The 21,436-nt window shown below is 40.0% G+C and overlaps 1 protein-coding gene across 1 annotated transcript in view; it reads right to left on the bottom strand.

The window, feature by feature from the left end:
- LOC122342945 (NACHT, LRR and PYD domains-containing protein 12-like) overlaps positions 1-16,377 on the bottom strand; it is a 510,774-nt gene extending 494,397 nt beyond the window's left edge. The window contains 10 exon segments of the mRNA XM_043237168.1: positions 2,915-3,088; positions 3,180-3,353; positions 3,450-3,623; positions 3,716-3,889; positions 10,118-10,288; positions 10,459-11,054; positions 11,056-12,266; positions 12,792-12,833; positions 12,968-13,249; positions 16,270-16,377. Coding sequence (XP_043093103.1) covers positions 2,915-3,088; positions 3,180-3,353; positions 3,450-3,623; positions 3,716-3,889; positions 10,118-10,288; positions 10,459-11,054; positions 11,056-12,266; positions 12,792-12,833; positions 12,968-13,229 — 2,978 coding nt within the window. The 5' untranslated portion in view covers positions 13,230-13,249; positions 16,270-16,377.
- Positions 16,378-21,436: the final 5,059 nt, after the last annotated feature.

The following is a 21,436-nucleotide window of genomic DNA, read 5'->3' as shown; positions in this document are numbered from 1 at the left end:
CCCCTCGCGCCCCGAACAGGAGAAGACAGCGTGTGGCTGCCGGACTCCGCACCTTACCTGGACCCTGCCCCCTGGAGCACTACCTGCCCTGCACTTCCCCGGCAGCACAACGAAGACACCATATATATATATATATATATATATATATATATATATATATATATATATAGACACACATATATATATATATATATATATATATGTAGTGTGACGAGCTTCGAGGATCCATCAGCGTTGCCCTGGGAACAAACCTGGAACACCTGCACCAGCCACTCAACGACGGATTCGCCACACCTGAGCTCGTCAGCCGCGGGCCAGATAAGCCCGGCCAGGCGGCGGCTTCAGTGAGCCACGAGACTCCGACCGAGTGCTAACCTGTTGTCTCTCTCTCTGTCTCCCAGAAGCCACCCCGTGATGGGCCTACCTGAGCTAATTCCCCGATTACCTCACCGTGGACTCCTCACAACTCCGAGCACTGGAAGCACCGAGACGACTCCCGCCGCACTCACCGTTGAGCTCACCGCTGAGCTCACCGAACTCCACCGCACCCGCACTGTGTTTTACTAATAAATACACCCTCCGGGATCTCAAACTAACCTGTTTCTCTTGTACTTCCTCTGCCTCGTCACAATATACATATATATACATATATATACACACACACACACACACATATACTATTGCAATATTATTCCATAAAAACGAACATTTATCTTATTTAATCAAATCAAAAGTATGAATTATTATAATAATGATCTTAATACAATCATAATTGTATTGTATAATTGTCATACATTTTTTGAGTCCTGCTGTAATCCTGGATTCTCCTCCATGCTCAACACTAAAAAACACACACATAGTCACAGTCAGTCAGTAGAAGACTGCAGTTGCTGACATTGCAAAAATTATTAGAATTATATAGATATTGTTTTTTGTCTTGTTTCCAGACAAACAACTTCCTTGCTGTCCACTTTTATGGCACACAAGTTCATAGAGGTGTGTGTGTGTGTGTGTGTGTGTTGATTTTGCACTTTAGATGTTTTAGAGGTTCACCCCCTTCATTGCATTGCAATTTTGCATCTGCATTGTTGGGCATTTGTAAATTGTACACCAAAATGTTCTGTATTTTACCCCATTTCACATTAAGCAGTTACATTTTTTATGATTACTTTTTTTCAAATCATGCCCTCAATTTTTTTGTGTGTTTACATAACAATAACAGAGTTTTGTACCATTCAGGTGAAGCTATAATTTAAAAAATATATATATTCTCTGGTCAGAAATGGACAAAAACTGCATAAGGGTTAAACAATAAACCCCAAATACCTCTCCTGCATAACATACTTGAGTTTATTTAGTGAGCAGTTTGGATCCTCCAGTTTTTCAGAGAGCAGCTTCACTCCTGAATCTCCAGGATGATTGTAGCTCAGATCCAGCTCTCTCAGGTGTGAGGGTTTGAAGTCAGAGCTGAAGACACATAACCACAGCCTTCCTCTGTCACCATGCAGCCAGACAACCTAAAAACATACAACAGCAATCCACATTGAATTAGATTGTTTTTTTTGTTTTTTTTTTAATATTTAACTGTTCAATAAAATAGTTGGTCAAAAAAAGTATTTTGTGCTCATTTATCATTATCAATAAGAAACAAATATTGGACATATATTTTTTAAATGCAAATGTAAAGCATGAAATCTCTCACAAATAATAGTGGCACAATACTGCTGCTAAAATCTTAAGTAAAAGTAGTGAAAGAAAGAAACATAAGATAGGAAAAGGCCTATGTGGCCAATATAATGGCTTCTTTCTGCGTTTTGTGTAATACTTGCCACAACCAACATTCTGTTAAAACATATTCAACTCAATATTACAGGTGAAGAAAGGGGTGGAGATGTCAACTGATCACCTCTCTGAAAAACTGGAGGATCCAAACTGCTCAATAAAGAGTCTCACAAACCAACAAGGCCTGATAGGACTCCTTCTTCAGCTTGACGCCATTCGTTACTTCCGGTGTCCACCACCGGATTCAGGGGTTGCCCAACAGACCTTCACAGTACGTTTGGGCCTGCCTAGTGTGTCCGGCTTCCTCCTCCGCCAACAGATCCAACAGAAGCGCTCTTTGTCTAGCTTGTCAACTAGGACCTGTTTGCTTTAGGAGACCCTACCAGGGCCATATAGCTCATTGGGCCACTGAGGCACTCAAACCCCTTCACCACATTAAGGTTGTGGTCCTAGGAGAGACATTCTGTCTTCACTCCATTTGTTTCTACAAATTCTTTGCCATCTTTCTTCATATTTAGTTGTCTATTATTATCTATTCTTGAAGATATAAATGCAGATGTCTATTTGACGTCTCTGAGATTTGCTAACAGGGAACCTGCTGTCAATGAATCTATCCTGTTCATGCCAAGTCTATTCCAAGTCAAGTCTATTCATTGTTCAGTCAAGTGTGTTTCAAGTCAAGTATTCGTTTGTTTAGATTATGGATTATGTCTCTGTAAACAAAATTGCACATGAGTTCTCACTATGCTCATCTTCAGTGAACTAAATTGTTACATTATGGTAATTAACTATATGAAATATTCTGCCTGCATGTCTTTGTGATCATTCTAAATGTATTTTATTAAATAGAATCAAGCAGTAAAGAAAAGCACTCTAAATGTGCACACTCACTAGTCTAGACTTCACACTCTGAGGGTACGTTTTGCAAAACTACTAGATAATTGAAAATCTCACATCATTAAAACAACAATTATGATATTATATCTTCTGTGATATTGCACACTGTGCAGTGAGATTACGTGTAGAAAATCTATACAAGATTAACACGATAATTGCATACATGGTTTTGCATGCATTCTAAACATTAAGGTTTTTTTTAAAGAGTTAATAACAAAGAATTTCAAAGTCAAACCTCAGTATCTTCAGTCTAGAGTTTGGACTCTTCAGTCCTTCAGAAAGAAGCTTCACTCCTGAATCCTGCAGATCATTGTTACTCAGGTCCAGCTCTTTCAGGACAGAGTTTGAGGATTGTAAAACTGAAGACAAACTCCCACAAGACTGTGCAGTGATATTACATGTGGAAAATCTGAACAAGATGAACACAGTAGTTACATACAGAATTGAACTCAACACTGGGATTTTTAATGAATAAATAATGAAGTTTTTCAAACTCATGCCTTAGTATCTCCAGTTTAGAAATTGGACTATTGAGTCCATCAGAAAGAAGCTTCACTCCTGAATCCTGCAAATCATTGTTACTCAGGTCCAGCTCTTTCAGAACAGAGTTTGAGGATTGTAAAACTGAAGACAAACTCCCACAAGACTGTGCAGTGAGATTACATGTGGAAAATCTAAATAATATGAATACAGTAATTACAAACAAAATTAATTTTAATATTTGGATTTTTTAAATAATAAATAAATAATGAAGTGTTTCAAAGTCAAACCTCAGTATCTCCAGCTTAGAGTTTGGACTCTTCAGTCCATCCAAAAGAAGCTTCACTCCTGAATCCTGCAGGTCATTGTTACTCAGGTCCAGCTCTTTCAGGACAGAGTTTGAGGATTGTAAAACTGAAGACAAACTCCCACAAGACTGTGCAGTGAGATTACATGTGGAAAATCTATACAAGATGAACACAGTAGTTGCATACAGAATTGAACTCAACATTGGGATTTTTTAATGAATAAATAATGAAGTATTTCAAACTCATGCCTTAGTATCTCCAGTTTAGAGACTGGACTATTGAGTCCATCAGAAAGACGCTTCACTCCTGAATCCTGCAGATCATTGTTACTCAGGTCCAGCTCTTTCAGGACAGAGTTTGATGATTGTAAAGTTGAAGATAAACTTATAGAGGACAGAGCAGTGAGATGACACCCACACAGCCTGTGAAAAGAAGAAAATTGACATATTGATGTGAATTTATCAGGCTATATAGTTTACACTTTGGAATGCATGTTTGTACTGAATAACACTTTATAAAAGGAATACAATAATAATGCACTTCTAAATTATTTCAAAACTATTATATTTCATTAGTTATATATAAACTGTATTTATTACATTACTAGACTATATACAAGTGGTGGGTTCCTCACTGATTGTCTCTGTAGTTGAACATGCTTAAAGAGTTAGTTCCCCCTTGAAAATTTGAAATGAAAATTCGATGTTTTACATAACTCCGAAGCATCCTAGGTGTATGGGATTTTTTTTCTTTTCAGACAAAAAATTTAACTGGCATTTTTAATCTCAATCATTTTAGTGGGCGGGTGGTTCAACCCCCCAAGAGCCAATTGAGGGAAGTCTTATTACTAATAAGTTATGTGTTCTGAACTGTTAAAAGCTACCCCATGATAAATACAATGAAAAGACCTGGAGGGACTAGGACAATTGAATTTGATTGGATTTGTCTGAAAGAAAAAAGTCACATACATCAAGGCAAGTAAAACCTGCTAATTTTCATTTTATGGTGAACTAACTATGGTCACCTTAAATACAACATATGTGATAGATAATGCTTTGTTGGCAATTTATTAACCATAGATTTACATTTTCAGATTTTCTGAGAAAACAAACTTTAAGTGCTATAATTGCTTTATGCTTTAATTAAGTGCTCCTTTATTGGACACTGGTTGCATTCATATTTAGTGTTCCTTTTGTCTATTTTTACAAGTGCATTAAGTGCACATACATACATTTGTTTTCCATTACAAATACATTCTGTAGAAACAGTACATTTGTACTGTATAGACTATGTATCATGTCCCATCTAAGACTGTTTTTAAATAAACTTAAATACATAACTTTTTTAAATAAACTGTTAAACGTCATGAAGGTCTTATTTCATCTCATAAGGCAAGGCAAGGCAAGGCAAGGCAAGTTTATTTATATAGCACATTTCATACACAATGGTAATTCAAAGTGCTTTACAAAAGAGGAAATAAAATAATTACAAGATTTAAATAACAATAAAAGAAATTAAAATAAAATAAAAACACTGATTTAAGATAAATTGAATTAAAAGCAAAAGAGATTGATTTAAAACAGTTTAAAATAAAAGAAGCAAGTAGCACAGTTCGGACGCAGCACAGTGCTCATTCTGTAAATGCACAACTAAACAGATGAGTTTTGAGTCTGGATTTAAAAGTGACTAATGTTTCAGCACATCTGATCTCTTCAGGAAGCTGGTTCCAGATGCGAGCAGCATAATAACTAAAAGCAGATTCTCCTTGTTTGGTGTGAACCTTTGGTATTTCTAACTGACTTGATCCTAATGATCTGAGTGGTCTGTTAGGTGTATAAATAGTGATCATATCTGCAATGTATTTAGGTCCTAGTCCATTGAGTGATTTATAAATGAGTAAAAGTGCTTTAAAATCAATTCTAAATGTCACTGGAAGCCAGTGTAAGGACCTGAGGACTGGTGTGATGTGCTCTGATTTTCTGGTTCGAGTCAGGATCCTGGCAGCAGCGTTCTGGATGAGCTGCAGCTGTCTGATGGTCTTTTGGGAAGGCCAGTGAGGAGACCATTACAATAGTCCACCCTGCTGGTGATGAAGGCATGGACTAGTTTCTCCAGGTCTTGCCTGGGCACAAAGCATCTTATTCTTGCAATATTTTTTAGGTGATAGTACGCTGATTTAGTCACTGCTTTGACATGACAGCTGAAACTAAGGTCGGTCTCTAGAATCACACCAAGATTCTTGACTTGCCTTTTGGTTGTTTGACCCCTTGAGTCAAGATATGCATTCACCTTGTGAACTTCATCTTTATTTCCAAATGCAATGACCTCAGTTTTCTCCTTGTTTAACTGAAGAAAATTTTGGCACATCCAACTGTTGATTTCATCAATGCATTGGCAGAGTGATTCAATGGGGCTGTAGTCATTTGGAGATAAAGCTAGGTAAATCTGTGTGTCGTCAGCATAGCTGTGATAGGCAATTTGATTCTTTCTCATTATTTGACTTAGTGGGAGCATATACAGGCTAAACAAGAGCGGGCGCAAGAAAGAGCCTTGTGGGACTCGCATGTCATGGACGTCCACTTAGACCTATGCTCTCCTATACTCACATAATAACCCCTCCTCTAAATATGACCTGAACCAGTTTAGAGCCATTCCAGAAAGCCCGACCCAGTTTTCCAGTCTGTCTAGAAGAATGTTATGATCGACAGTGTCAAACGCAGCACTAAGATCTAGTAGTACCAGCACTGATATTTTACCAGAATCAGAGTTTAGGCGAATATCATTTATTATCTTAACTAACGCTGTCTCTGTGCTGTGGTGCGGTCTGAAACCAGATTGAAAATTATCCAGATAACCATTTGAGTTCAAGTAGCTGTTCAGCTGATTCAGAACTACCTTTTCAATGATCTTGCCTATGACCGGAAGATTTGATATCGGTCTATAGTTACTCAATATACTGTTATCAAGATTTCTCTTTTTCAGGAGGGGCTTAACAACCGCAGTTTTCAGGGCGTTTGGAAAAGTCCCAGAAAGAAGTGATGTGTTCACCACTTCTAAGATGTCAGCTTTTAAACAGTCAAACACGCTTTTAAGAAAGGATGTGGGAAGTGTGTCAAGACAGCAGGTTGAGGATTTTAGGTGCTGTACTACTTCCTCCAAAGTTTTGCTATCAATTGCTTCAAGAACACACATAGTGACTCCTTTTTGAGATTGTGGTTGAATCTGACATATCTCTACATCATCTGATGTTTTAATTGCCTTTCTGATATTTTCGATCTTCTCAGAAAAGAATGAGGCAAACTCATTGCATTTGCTGTCAGAAAGCATTTCACTGGGAATCTGACTTGGGGGGTTTGTCAGTCTCTCAACCGTAGCAAAAAGAGTGCGGGTGTTGTTCAGGTTACTATTTATAAGGTTTGAGAAAAACGTCTGTCGTGCTGTGGCTAATTCCACATTAAAAGCATGCAGGCTGTCTTTATAGATGCTATAGTGGATTTCAAGTTTTGTCTTCCGCCACGTCCGCTCAGCCTTTCTGCATTGCCTTTTCATGATCTGCACTGCTGTTGATTTTTCCAACATGACTTTTGTCTGCCAGTCTTCTTACTGACTTTCACAGGTGCAATGTCATCCATGACATTCTTAACTTTTGAGTCAAAGGACTCTAGGAGAAGATCAACGCAGTCGGCAGAAATGCTTGGCATTGAAGAAACAGCCTTCATAAATAGCACACTTGTGTTCTCATTAATGCATCTCTTTCTGACAGTGACAGATCTGGATTCAGTGGTAGCAGAGATCAATATATCAAAGAAAATACAGAAGTGATCAGACAGTGCTACATCCTTGATAACAATGGACGAAAGCTGTAAACCCTTACTGATGAGTAAATCTAGTGTGTGCCCATGGTGATGTGTAGGTCCATGCACATGCTGAATCAGCTCAAAAGTGTTTAAAACGGTTACAAATTCTTTTGTAGTTTTGATTTCTGCATTTTCTATGTGGATATTAAAATCCCTGCAATCACAAAACAGTCAAATTCTGAACAAATCATTGATAACAATTCTGTGAACTCTCTTCAACAAAGGCTGGAGAATATTTTGGAGGCCTGTAAATAATGATAAACAGGATGCGTGGAGCACCTTTCAACACTATCCCTAGATATTCAAATGACAAGTACTGACCAAATGACACTTGTCTGCACTGAAAGACATCTTTAAAGAGAGCAGTAACCCCACCCCCTCTCTTGTCAACTCTGCAAACATTCATATAAGTGAAGTTGGGAGGGCTGTTTCATTGAGCACTGTTGCACTGCAGCTTTCTTCAAGCCATGTTTCATTTAGAAACATAAAATCCAGATTGTTTGTAATTATTAAATCATTGATCACAAATGATTTGTTTTTAGTGATCGAACATTTAATAATGCTAGCTTGATGGTAGTACTTTTTGTTTCTATAGAAGTCTGAGTTTGTTGTCTAATGGGCGCAGATTAGATTTGTTAGCTGTACGCCTTGAAAAGGCCTTAGACTTTCTATCCTGTAATAAGACGGAGATAGTGAGAGACACACTGGGTTCCCGCTTGTTTTCTAAACATCCTGAAAGTTTTTGCTGTAGTTGCGGGGACCCGAAACACATCACTGAGAGCTGTTATCAGTTGTTTTTGCTTTACCAGCTGCAGATGGAGGAGGATGGCCTGGCGTTGTCGCAGCGGCCCAAGAGCTCTCGCTGGAGGAGGCGAGCTGGGCCCAGCGGCCTTGGAGGCGGTGGTGCCCGCCGTTTTGTAGTTGATAACTGGGGCTCGCAGCAAAGGAGTGGGAGAGTCTGGTTTTAGCCACCAGTTCCTCCATTTTTTGTGAGAAGCTGAGAAGTGGCGATGCTTGAGAGAGGATAATGTCTCTGGTAAACAGAGCATTGGTGTTTCGGTGGCAGAATTATGCTGTCCTGGCTTCCTGGCTGATTACCAGAGAGTCGTCCTTCGGCTCTGAGTCCTGGAGCCGTTGTTGTGCGTCACATTGTGTCTGTGATGGGCTCTGCGGGCAGGGCTCAACCGTGATAGTGTCCACAAACAGTGCTTGTTGTGGCTCTGTGGTGTTTTCAGTGTCCTTGTGGGATGTGTCGACCAGATGATGACTCTGAGGCTGATATGAAGTCCTGTCGTCATCCATACTTTGTCCAGGTGTGTGTGTGCCATTCATGTTGAGTGGACTGGCACACTCTGCTGATGGATGACGGAGTGAAAAATAGATGTTGTCCTTTAACACTCTCGCACCAAGTTTGTTTGGGTGAAGGCCATCCAGTTTAAACAGTTGTCTGTGTCCCCAGAATATATTGAAGTTGTCGATGAAGTTGACTCCTTTTTGACTGCAGGTTCTTTGTAGCCAAGTATTCAGTCCAAGCAACCGTGAAAACATGTTTGTTCCCCTTGCTGGGAGTGGTCCACTGATGAACGACTGGACTTCAACTCTTTGAAGTGTTTCGATAAGTTCACTGAAGTCCCTCTTCAGGAGTTCTGATTGCTCCTTACGAATGTCATTCTTCCCCACATGGATGATGACTCGTTTTGCAGTCTTGTGCTTCATTAGAACGTTCTGAAGTCCATTGTTTACATCAGAGACGGTCGCTTGAGGAAAGCAGCATGTAGTTGTCGTTCTGCTCCTGACGTTTCTGATAATGGAGTCTCCGACTATCAGAGTTCTGGGCTCGGCTGCTCTGTGATCTGAACGCCGCTGTCTGCTCGACCTTGAGTGCCTGTTTGTAGCGGTGTTAGCTACTGGCTGATATGACTCCTGCTCAGTCACTTTCGGGGATTCCTCACCCAAATTCGTTAAAGATTCAAATCTGTTCTCGAGCTGTACAGGGGGTGGTAAAATACCAGTTTTTCCAAGCCTTCTCATGGCCATGTCTGGGGTAGATGATGCCACAGCGGCAATATGAGATACTCGTGACAGTCTGATGTCTCGAGTGCCTTTGGGTCTCGCTCCCTGTCTTTGCCACTGATTTGTGTGTTGATCAGCTTTAGCTTGATTCACTACATTTATATACTGTCGAGATTGACTAGATTCACAGGACTCACCGGCTGTGGGCTGAGGGGGTCCGTGATGATCTGCTGTGTGATCTGCTTGTTTTGGAAGTCCAGCAAGTAACTTCGTTTCAAGAGCCACAATCCTTTGTAGCAGTCTGTGGCAGTTTGTGCAGCAAGTAGATTCCAGAAGAGGCATTTTCTTTCTTGTTTGTTGAAGATAGGAAGCTGTGTTTTCCCGTCTCCGGAATGTAAGCTGCTAGCAGCGGGAGGCAGATAATCTAGTTCTTCGTAGTAGCTATTATTGCAATCCCGAAAGTTTTTGCCAAATATGTGTTGTTTGAGCACTGTGCTATATGCTGAAGTTAAAACTTAGTAAAATCAGAAAAAAAGTAGATAAAAGTAGATAAAAAGAAGCAAAGCGTGGAGCAGTAAGCAAGAGCGTCCGAACAGTCATAAGCCGGAAGCAAAAAGCATAAGTGGAAAGCGGTATTACAAAATTCTCTGTTTTTGTTTTTGACTAGATAAAATAACACTGATACAATCATACTGAAATATCTGCTACCTATAACAATGAAACACCTATTTATTAACATGTTTGAACATATTAAGTTTCAAACGTGTGTGATTGTCAAACCTCAGTATGTTTAAACGACAGTGTGAACTCTTCAGTCCATCAGAAAGCAGCTTCACTCCTGAATCCTGCAGATGATTGGTCCTCAGGTTCAGCTCTGTCAGATGGTTTGATGATTGTAGAGCAGAGGACAGAGTTTCACAGCATGTTTCATCAAAACCACAGCTTTCGAATCTGCCAAAATAGAATGTTTTAACCTGATTATCTACTGATGTTCAGTTTTTTTTTCTGCAATAACTTATTTTTCTCTTCATAATCGGAGGACTTCACTTCACATTTACATTTCATTGTTTAGTGACGTAGAACAAATCATTTAATTAAACAGCAGTCAGTGAAATACTCACAGAGCTTTTCTGCAGCATCTCACAGCTGGAATGAGTCTCTTGTAGTCTGCTAGTTTTGATGTGAACCTCTTTGGGTTGAACTCATCTAGCACCTTCTCTGACATCAGTAGTATGTAGGTCAACACTGTGCACATTGAAGATGAGAGATCTCTTCCTGGATGTTCATTTGAACTGAGGTAACTCTGGATTTCCTCATATAATGAATTATCCTTGAGCTCAAGTAAGCAGTAGAACAGGTTGACTGAAGTTTCATCTGAGATGTCCTGTTGTTGTAATTCTTTAATATGTGCACTTAGATTTCTGATGCTCTCTGTGGTGTCTTCAGTGTGTGTGAGCAGGCCTTTGAGCAGATTTTGACTGGATTCCAGTGAAATTCCCATCAGAAACCGCAGGAACAGGTCCAGATGCCCTCTCTTACTCTGCATTGCTTTTTCAATGGCTCTCTCTGTTAAGTCATGCCATTTGACCTTTCTAAAAGGAAATGTAAGATTTTGTATGACTGTAGTTTGTGAATCATCAAAGAAAAACTTCAGCTCTTGCTTGTTTTTTTTCAGGTAACAGATGAACACATGCACTGCAGCGAGGAACTCTTGAAGCGCTCAGATGCACAAAGCAGAAGACCTTTGTCTTATAAAGTCCAACTTCCTTCTTAAAGATCTGAGCGATCATTCCTGTGAACTCAGCATCTTTACTCACATCAATACCACATGCTTTCAGATCTTTCTCATAGAACACAATGTTTTCCTGCTTCAGCTGTTCAAACGCTAGCTTGGCTAACTTCAGAATCATCTTTCTATTTAAAAGTAAGTGCTCTGAACATTCTCCTTCTTGTTGTTTGCCATATTTCTGACACTTCATGTTCATCTGTATCCTCAGGAAGTGAATGTACATTTCAGTGAGTGTTGTGCTGATGTTCTCTTCATTGTTCTCAGTGAGAATATCCTGAAGTACTGTGGCTGTGATCCAGCAGAACACAGGAATGTGGCACATGATGTAGAGACTACGAGACGTCTTAATGTGTGAGATGATTCTGGAGGACAGACTCTCATCTGTGAATTTCTTTCTGAAGTACTCCTCCTTTTGTAGGTCAGTGAATCCTTGCACTTCTGTGAACAATCCTACATACTGAGGAGGGATCTGATTGGCTGCTGCTGGTCGTGATGTGACCCAGACAAGAGCTGATGGAAGCAGTTTACCTTTGACCAGACTTGTAAAGAGCACATCTACAGATGATCTTTCCTCAACAGTGTTCAATGCATCACTTTCAAAAATCAAAGGCAGTCGACTCTCATCAAGTCCATCAAATATAAACACAAGTTTATATTCTGTATATAACTTTGATTTCTCTAGGTACATCAATTCAGGATTAAATTTCAGCAGAAACTCATGGAGACTGACCTCTCTCTCTTTAATCACATTGATCTCTCTGAATGGAAGCAGGAACACACAGTCTATATCCTGATTAGATTCTCCTTCGGCCCAGTCCAGGATGAACTTGTGCACAGACACAGTTTTTCCAATGCCAGCGACTCCTTTGGTCAACACAATCTTTAACTCATTGTTTTTCCTTAGTTCAGTAAATATATCATTGCATTTGATTGGTTTGTCCTGTGTTTTTTTGTTCTTGAAAGCATCATCAATCTTCAGAATCTCATGTTCCTGATTTACATCTTTCATATCTCCCTCTGTGATGAACAGATCTGTGTAAACAGCTTTCAGATCTGTGTCAGTTTCTTTGTTGCCCTCAAAAATGTATTTTGCCTTCATCTTCATGTTGTTTTTGTGAGTTTTCAAGACATTTTGCAGCTCTACAATAAAAAAAGAGACAAAAACACTAAACAAATTTGTCACATTTTCATATCAGCATGATTGTTATTGTAAGTAACTGATTCAGACAGATTAAATTCATTTTAACAATTTTTCAGTTTTACAATATCTGAATGTCTATGCTCTTTCCAGATCACTTATTGATTGAGATCTTTATGCCATGAGATCAGTCTCACTCAAAACTGATGAATGGTTTCCACATGATCTAGCACATCAAACAGAATGTGTGTTTAAACTTGCTTTAAATAACCTTAGCATGCATGACCGTAATCATGTCTCGGTGATACTGAATCTATTTTGTGACAGTGCCACCTTTTGGTTAACTTTAATTGAATTCAAATACATTATAAGATGTTTAAGCAAGGCTTTCAGACCATTGTAGGCTGGGTATCACTGGGGACACTTCTATATATCTGTATGAAATCTGCCTCTGATGTGATCTCTTATTTCCATTCACAGGCTGTGATATGATATATGTGGATTATATGTGATATGTTGTGAATTACCTCTAACAGGGACAGATGTCTTCATATTGTCCTCAGTCTGAGCTGGGAGAGAGAAAAAGAGAGAATCACTCACTGGGAAACATTTATCTCAGAAACATATCAGTAGAGCAAAGAGGTCAAACCTTCACACTGTTAAATATTTAATAATGTTACAGTCACAGTAAATTAAATGTTACCTTGCTTGTGTTCATTCTGCAACTGTTCAGCCAGATCATTTTGGTTTATCTTTCTCAGGACGTCTACCATGACCTTCACAGCTTCATCTGGTCCAAAACACATCACCATCTTATCTACTGTGTCAAGTCTATCTGCATTTTTCAATTCAGACTTTGATATGCACTTTTGATAAAAATTCACTAAATGCCAATGAAATTTCTTCAGTTCATCTTCTGCCAGCTCCATCAGTTGGTCCAAGAGCAGCTTTTTAACAGACGCCATCGTCCTTCACCAACTCACGACTGCAGATTAAGAAAAAGAAAAGAGCTAAAGTGAGCTCAAATGTGACATTTTAAAAACTACAGTGAAAGCCTTTACAATTTTTTTTTATATTTCTACATAAATATGACCCAAAACATAACATTTCTCCTGAACGTAGACAAAGAAATCTACAAAAGAAATTGAGATAAAATATTGATTGTTACATATCTGTTTGCTGCAAAAGTATGTGAATTTTTGTTTTCAGTATCTGATGTGTCCTCATTTTCCTACATCTTGTTCATCTTGTAGGACTTTCAGCTCGTTCCTCATTACGTAACCACTTCAACTCTGTGATGTTGGTGGGTTTTCCTCAATTGAACTGCTTGTTTCAGCTCCTTCCACCTCTTTCTTTAACCGTTCTTTGTTGTCTTGCTGTATGGCCCACTTTCTCTTGAGACTGAGTTTTCGGACAGATGTCCAGGAGATCTCTTGTTCTTTCACATGGTGAGTGTCTGATGAGCATTTAAAATTTGCTGAGCAGTTTTAGGACAAGTGTCTGTTTTAGGACAAATGGTTTTGTTTGGCTTTTGCATTTTTTGCAACAGCATTTAGAGTATTACAATATAATATTGTCTGTTTTTATTCTCAGGACTGACACGGCCTCTAAGGCCAAAAATTGTTTCCTTAGTTTATATGCTGCTTTGTACTGTTTTCATTTTTTTTCAGTAATAAAAACTGTCCAGAGACGTCATATAGGCCTAATAATTTTTAGCTTAAGGACCGTTAAAGACAGACATTCACAGTCAAAACCTAAAATGAATTTCTACAAAATGTATTCGTTATCTATATATTAAATCATCTGTTTTTGATATTTAAAAAAAATACCTTATGGACAGGTTTCGGGAGATATTGTCACTAAGCCAGCAGAGGGAGCCCTGACCTCTGGGTGATCTGCATTCACTCCCTCTGCGACAACTTCCTGTCCCAGGACTATAAATACTGCAGCAAGCCACTCAACTGCAGGTTGCATTGTTTCACCTGTTTCTTTGTTAGATTGCCATTGGATTATTGTTTCTGGTTTCCCTCGTTTTGACCCTGCCTGTCTTCCGTTGTTCCGATTGTTTGCTGCCTGACCTGACCTTCGCCTGTTTCTGGATTTTGTGTTTGAATCGTCTCTGATACATCTGTTTGCCCTGTTTGACGCCTGCCTGTTTTGACCATGCCTTCATTTAATAAAAGCCTGCACATGGATCCGCACGCCTCAGACCGCTCATTCGTGACAGATATCTTGTGGACTTTCTGTAATTTACAAAGCACAAACCAGAAAGCAGCAATATCTGCAGAATGGAGAAGGTTTGACATTCACAAAACCAAAATATAAGTTTTATTTCAATTGTAGTTAGTCTCTTTTTTATTTAAGTGAATATAAAAAAAAAACTTATCGGTGCTTATTTAGGTTATTAAAAGGGGTGGAAAGATGCTTATTTAATTTATTATCACAAGCAAGGTTTCAGTCCACTGAACTAAGCAGGGAGAATTTGCTCTCTGTATCTGTCAGTCACTAAAAGTTATTTTGTGACAACAGACTGGGGTCTTGCTTGGAGCTCTGATTTGCTCTGATTAGCTCTGATTAAGAGAAAATGCTAATTTTAGTGTTTATTGCATCAGATCCACTCCCCGTCACACTGGTATTAACAAGCGTCTGGTGCAACCACTCTAAGGTAAATTAGCTGTTTAATTATTATTTGGGGAATCAGCCTTCCAGCCTTAAAGAGCTAAGATGCGTATCTACTGAGATCCAAGGAGCTTTAGTCAAAACCACAAGGTCTGGCACCAAGACATAAGGTTGTAGACATTCTCAAATTCTCAGGACAGCAGCTGGGCTGTTTCCCCGCTCGCCAGATTTTATAAGACGAGCAGTCGTGAGATTTAGGAGAGACCAAAAGGTAGAAGACTACATAGCGAGGCCTTTTGAGGACTGTGAGGGTCACACCAAGAGCCAATGATGTCTTGAATTTTTAGCAGGAGAGTTTTATAACTTTGTCTCTAAGCATGGTCTTCTTTTGCATTGTTTTATGGTGCTCAAATCTTCTGCACCTTCTACCTTATTTTGTTTATCCTCAGGTTAGGTAAAGTAAGTCGAGTCTGTCCTATCTCTCATAAGTATTTAATCATACTCACAAGACAGGTCACAGAAGACTTCTCTGTGGTCTGTTCTGCTCAGGTCTAAAAATCAGAGTCTGTCTGGCATCAGAGTGCATATATATCATACTTAATGTTTTTTCTCAATAAACTACTTTTACACATGATGCTGTGGTGGTCTTTCTTTCTACTATTCAATAAAGTGAATACAATACCCTGTGTACTGTGTATCTTATTAATACTCATCAAATAAAAGAATACAATATTCTGTGTGGTCTCTTCTTCTTGATAAATCAAACAAGACAAAATGACAGACTTACAAAATTGGGAAAACATCCTGTTTCCCTTTTATATATATATATATATATATATATATATATATATATATATATATATATATATATATATATATATATATATATATATATATATATGTGTGTGTATTTATTCATTTTTACAGCACATTAGAGTGAATCCTGTTTGTTCATATTTGATAATGTTTCATGAGTGTTTCATAATTAAGACAGTATTTAATCTTTACTTACATGAATAAGGAAGTGTCTTTCTGCTCCACAGCTGAAGACTTGCTTTGATCAAAATGTTCAGTTTCTAGACAACTTCTTAAAATGTCTTTGTTTTCTATTTATGTTCATGTATGTCCCCGCATAAACATTAAAAATCAGGATTAGGTTAATACGGTTACGGTTTTTCGATCAGAAAAAACGATCAGGTGTAAACGTCACATGTAAAGTACAAGGTGCATAACATCAAAGTATCGCGAGATCGACTAACGGTTCTGTGTTCTCTTTACTTTCGCTCTCGCGGTACTTTGATGTGTACTTTGAACGGGGTCATTCAACGAACACACACCTAAGCACTTTATTTTTCAACGCGGAATTAAATACGAGGACGTCCTTACTTCTAATGTGTTAAACTTCCGTTTCACGAGCAGCTAGTGGAAACAAACACAGACCACTGTATCTGTGTCCCAAACTGAAGCGCGTGAAGCTCGAAGCCACGCCTCCTCGGGATTTCCTCAAGTGTTCTAGATTACCGCTCCTGTCGCATAGCAACGGAGAGCTGACGTCCTACAGGATAGGAGGAGCCAGAGTTGATCACTTTCACTTTCACTTTCATGTTTCACGTCACAATGGAGTCGGTCTCGAGACTGGTTTAATCCCCGGATGACAACTTTAATGCAGGTATCGGTTTGGATCTTGCTTGAATGCAATGATCCATTAAAAAAAAAAAACTATAAAAAAACATACAATACACACACAGTAGATCAAATGCTGAATAATATCTAAGGCCTTTTCTCTATCAAATATAAAGTACTAGATTTTCTTCAGTTTTGTTCTCTGAGTCATTGTTGTCGATTAAACCCAACATTATATGAAGTATAAATATAAGTTAAATTTAACAACCCTGAACATAATTCAGAAATAAAATGCAACATACACAGTGGTGCAGCACTAATATTGATACAAAACCATCCAAATTCTTTTTCAGAACAATACTGTAGGCCTATACCTTCACTTTAAGTAGTAGTATTAGCATACACAATACAATACTTTAATTATAGAAAATAAACATTCTGTAATCATTTACTTACTCTCATGTTTTCATTTTTGGTTGAAGTCTCCTGCAGCTAAGATTTTAAATGTGACAAGTACTTTTCCCCAATGTGGTATTAGTAGTTACTAAAAGTAGTTTACTAAAGTATCCCAGTATTTCTTGTTCTAATTAGTTTTTCATAGCTATTCATTTCTCTTTTCCGTCTTTCTCTGCATCAGACAGAGTCCTGTACTGAATGTGCCGGAACTGGTTTAATGGTTTTGGGCTGAGCAGAGAGATCCTACAGGGCTCCTGGATCTTCTGAGAAGAGAATGGGTTTCACAATCCAGACCCTGGTGTTTCTCTCCTGTCTGGACACTGGTACATCATACAGAGGGGTCTCCATGCCTCTTCTACTGTCCACTGCATTGTCCTCCGAGTCTCTGAGAAGACTTTCCACTCTTTTTTTCAGAGAAGGGTTAATAAATAATCTATTCTCTCCTCTGTCTCTCTGGAGTTTAATGTCTTCTCTGAGCAGCTCCACCAGCATCCGCTCACTCCCTCACCTGTCCCAGGACACCTGCAAATCTAAGCAAGCAACAACAGAACAACGAATTTCAGCAAAAAATTGTCTATTAACTTTCTTACATTGTTTTTTTCATTTCTCCCCCAGCCAGAATAATCCTAAAACAAGAGCAAATGGAAACGCGTATGAAAAATATAGCAACCCGACCCAAGATGAGCAGAAGAAAATGGATAGATAAAGCATTTTTTTCTATCCAAGAAGTTTGGAGCATGTTTTTTTTTATTCAAGTGTTTCTATCGTATACAAATCTGCACATTTTGGCATCTACGTCCAGTGTTTTTATGCAAAATATATAGTTTTTATGCTCATAAAAATAGGTTGATGGAAACAGCTAATGGAGTAAGCATGGCAGTAAATATAAAAGCTCATCCAGATTTCAGAGCCGATGTGTAGGGGATGTCCTTCAGAAAAAATTCTGGAAATACAACCTACTTGCTTCGTCACAAAGAAATAGATCACCTAAAAACTGAATTTATAATCTAAATCAAGAAGCCTTAACTCAATGCTCTCATGAAGGTGCATACGGCCGTTGCTGGAAGCCGGTATTTTAGGTTATAATTTTAAAGATAAACTGGACACCACACTAGGGTTGTGCTGATTGACGATGTAGGATTATACCTTCGATTATGATAATTATGAATTATCATTTGAATTAGCTCTTAATTCAAGTTTGGGGAATTGAATCTTAAAAGATTCACGTTAGTATGCAATTCAAATATACCTTTAAATCACCTAATACGTCCAGCGTTTTAGGGTAATTTAAATGTATGTTACCAATATGAATTTACTCTGTGATCAGCAAAATAAATCAATTGGACTTTACTCATTTATCTGATTTTAGCTTTACCTCGAGCAGGTAGCAACGGATCTGGGCATGAGTTTGACTTTTCAATCACATAACACACAAACGAAAATTCGTAATAACGAAACTAAATTTATTAATCAATACCTACTAATTGACAAGACTACACTGAGAAGACTAAGCATACACACACACATACATTCTTACACACATTCATGGGTTGGAAGGGAAAATGGATAATTGTCTGTCCAAAGTCTGTTAGCTAGTTCTGAGATCGCACTAAGAGCACCAACAAAGCAAAGTTAGGGTTTAACTTTGCTTATATGTGTCTGCGCCGATTCAGTAGAGAGATGAAAAGGTAGTTTTACCACTCGGCTTGTCTGGGGAAATCCTGGCTTGCTGATTGGTCAGGCTCGTCCGTGGGATGACGCGGTCGGGCTTTCCCGGGCCGTTCGAATGGAGTTTCTCTAGCTCGGTGGTTCGCTTTGGATGAACCGAGTTGGTTACAGAAAGGGCAGTGAGTGTCCGTTGAGTGATGTAACGGAACCGACCGGAGTCAAGGGTATCGGGTCGTTCTCGTTCAGAGTCTTCTAACTTCTCCAAGTTCCGAAGTTTCTCCATTTCCTTGGCAATTCCTGCAGCGACCCGAATTCCCCTGCAACTCCTGGTGGTTCCGAAAACTCTCTCGACTCGACTCAGAGCTCCATGTTCCTGTGTTTTGAGGTGCAAGTTTTAGGCCGTGCCCTGGCCAGTTGTCCAATCCCGAGGTCGAAGGGGCGTGTCCACGCCTGCTTTTGACCCCGGTTTCGTGCATATTTTATCCCAGTTAGAACTGACATTCTGCACTTCTGTTTCTTATCAAAGGTTTATAAGTAGAATACACTGTTGTGCATTGAACAAACACACATATTCATTCACCACGATATTGGAAACATCATCAGCTTTAATTTGATATCAAACATGCATTATCTAGCACTTATGGAACGCTCTCTGTTAGAGAATTGTTCAAAGATTACACAGCGGTTTCTACATACATCCCAAAACATTTATTAAATAGTCATTTGCAACTGAACCTATATTTGTTGGAAAAGAAAGCATTTAGATTGTTCATTTAGTAGTTTTACGTGTGTCCTGGCAGTTCCTTTGTTAGGAAAAGGAAAAGGCGCGCTTTTAAGGAATGTGTGTTGGGACAGAGCAAACCTCCCTGTGGGGGTTGAGAGTGTAAGGCTCTTCTGAACACACGTTGATTCACCGCGGGAGTCTCATCACCTTTTGACTTGGTGGCTTGGTAGAACGGGTCCCGGGTCAGTGCACAGAACGGGTTATCGTGCTGTCGACTAGATGTTGCGTTTCAATCATCCCAATCTTGACGTGGGTACACTCGGATTGGCCGAGCTCACTGCAGCGACAGTCTCTTGAAATAATTTGGCAGACTTTGCCTTTATGGTCCGGAGTGCGGAGGATGCGCGGTTTTACGACCTGGTTTTAGAGCGATTCCCCCTTTTTTGGTTCGTGTCTGTTCATCAAGGCCTCACAACGATAATATCATGTGTCGACTCTAAAACTACTCTTTACAGCATGTTAGCAAAAAACACTGACGCTTATTCTTTATCATCATACAGAGAAAGTCACTCGAGTGAAAGCAACAAGTTCATTGTTTACATACGCATCATCGACCAATCAGCTTATGCCAAGTCATTTAAAGCTGTGATTAAGTTATGGTAAGAACACATTAATCTGCACCTTCTAGAGTTTTGTGAAACAACTACACATTTAATTAATAGACCTTTTAGAAATGTATAAGATACTATTTCACTTTACTCCTGTGGGCCCACCACCTGCAGGAGGGACTGTAAGGGGCCGGTGCTTTGTGGATTGGGCGGCAGCCAAAGGCGGGGACCTTGGCAACCCGGCCCCTGGACACAGAATCTGGTTTTACGGACATGGAATGTCACCTCTCTGGGGGGAAGGATGTGGAGTTGCTACGGGAGGTGGAGAGGTACCGGCTAGATATATTCGGCTCACCTCCATGTGCAGCTTGAGCTCTGAAACCCATCTCCTCGAAAGGAGCTGTACTCTTCACTACTCTAGTGTTGCCCGCAGTGAGAGGCAGTGGACTGGTGTGGGCTTGCTCATAGCCCCCCCAGCTTAGCTGCCATGTGTTGGAGTTTACCTTGGTGGGTCGCCTCCCTGCACCTTCAGGTTGGGGGAAGGTCTCTCACTGTCATTTGTGCCTACGTGCCGAATGGCAATATAGAGTACCCGGCCTTCTTGGAGTCCTTGGAAGGGGTGCTGGAAAGTGCTCTGACTGGGAACTGTCGTTCTGGACACCAGAAGTAAGGGCTGCCGTCAAGTGGAAGAAGGAGTCCTATCAGGCCTGGTTGGCTTGTGGAACTCTGTGGGGCAGCTGACAGGTAGCGGTGGGCCAAGCAGAACGAATGGCAGGAGTTCAGTGTGACCATGTAAAAGGACTATCGGATGGCCTCAAAGAGGTTCTGGCAAACCGTCCGAAACCTCAGAAAGTGGAAGCAGTGCCCTGCCAACTCTGTATACAGTGGGATATATCTGGGATTCTGCTAACCTCGACTGGGGACATTGTTGGGTGGTGGAAGGAATACTTTAAGGGGGTGGAAGGATACTCCTCAATCCCTCCAACGTGTCTTCCACTGAGGGAGCAGAGGCCTGGGACCCAGGGGAGTACTCGACCTTCAACCTGGCTGAGGTCACTGAAGTTGTTAAAAAGCTCCTCGGTGGCAGAGCACTGGGGCTATCGGACGAGATCCACCCCGAGTACCTCAGGTCTCTGGATGTTTTGGGGCTGTCTTGGCTGACACACCTCTGCAGTATTGCGTGGAAGTGAGGGACAGTACCTCTGGACTGGCAGACTGGGGTGGTGGCTCTTCTTTTTAAGAAGGGGGACTGGAGGGTGTGCTCCAACTATAGGGGGATCACACTCCTCAGGCTCCCCGGGAAAGTCTATGCCAGGGTACTGGAGAAGAGAATTCGTCCGATAGTCGAACCTCAGCTTCAAGAGGAACAATGTGGCTTTCGTCCTGGACGTGGAACACTGGACCAACTCTATACCCTCTTCAGGATACTGGAGGGTTCTTGGGAGTTTGCCCAAGGCATTCGACCGAGTTCCTC

Source organism: Puntigrus tetrazona, chromosome 4 (genome assembly GCF_018831695.1).
Source record: "Puntigrus tetrazona isolate hp1 chromosome 4, ASM1883169v1, whole genome shotgun sequence".
Taxonomy (NCBI): Eukaryota; Metazoa; Chordata; class Actinopteri; order Cypriniformes; family Cyprinidae; genus Puntigrus; species Puntigrus tetrazona.
This window is presented reverse-complemented; position numbering and strand designations above follow the sequence as displayed.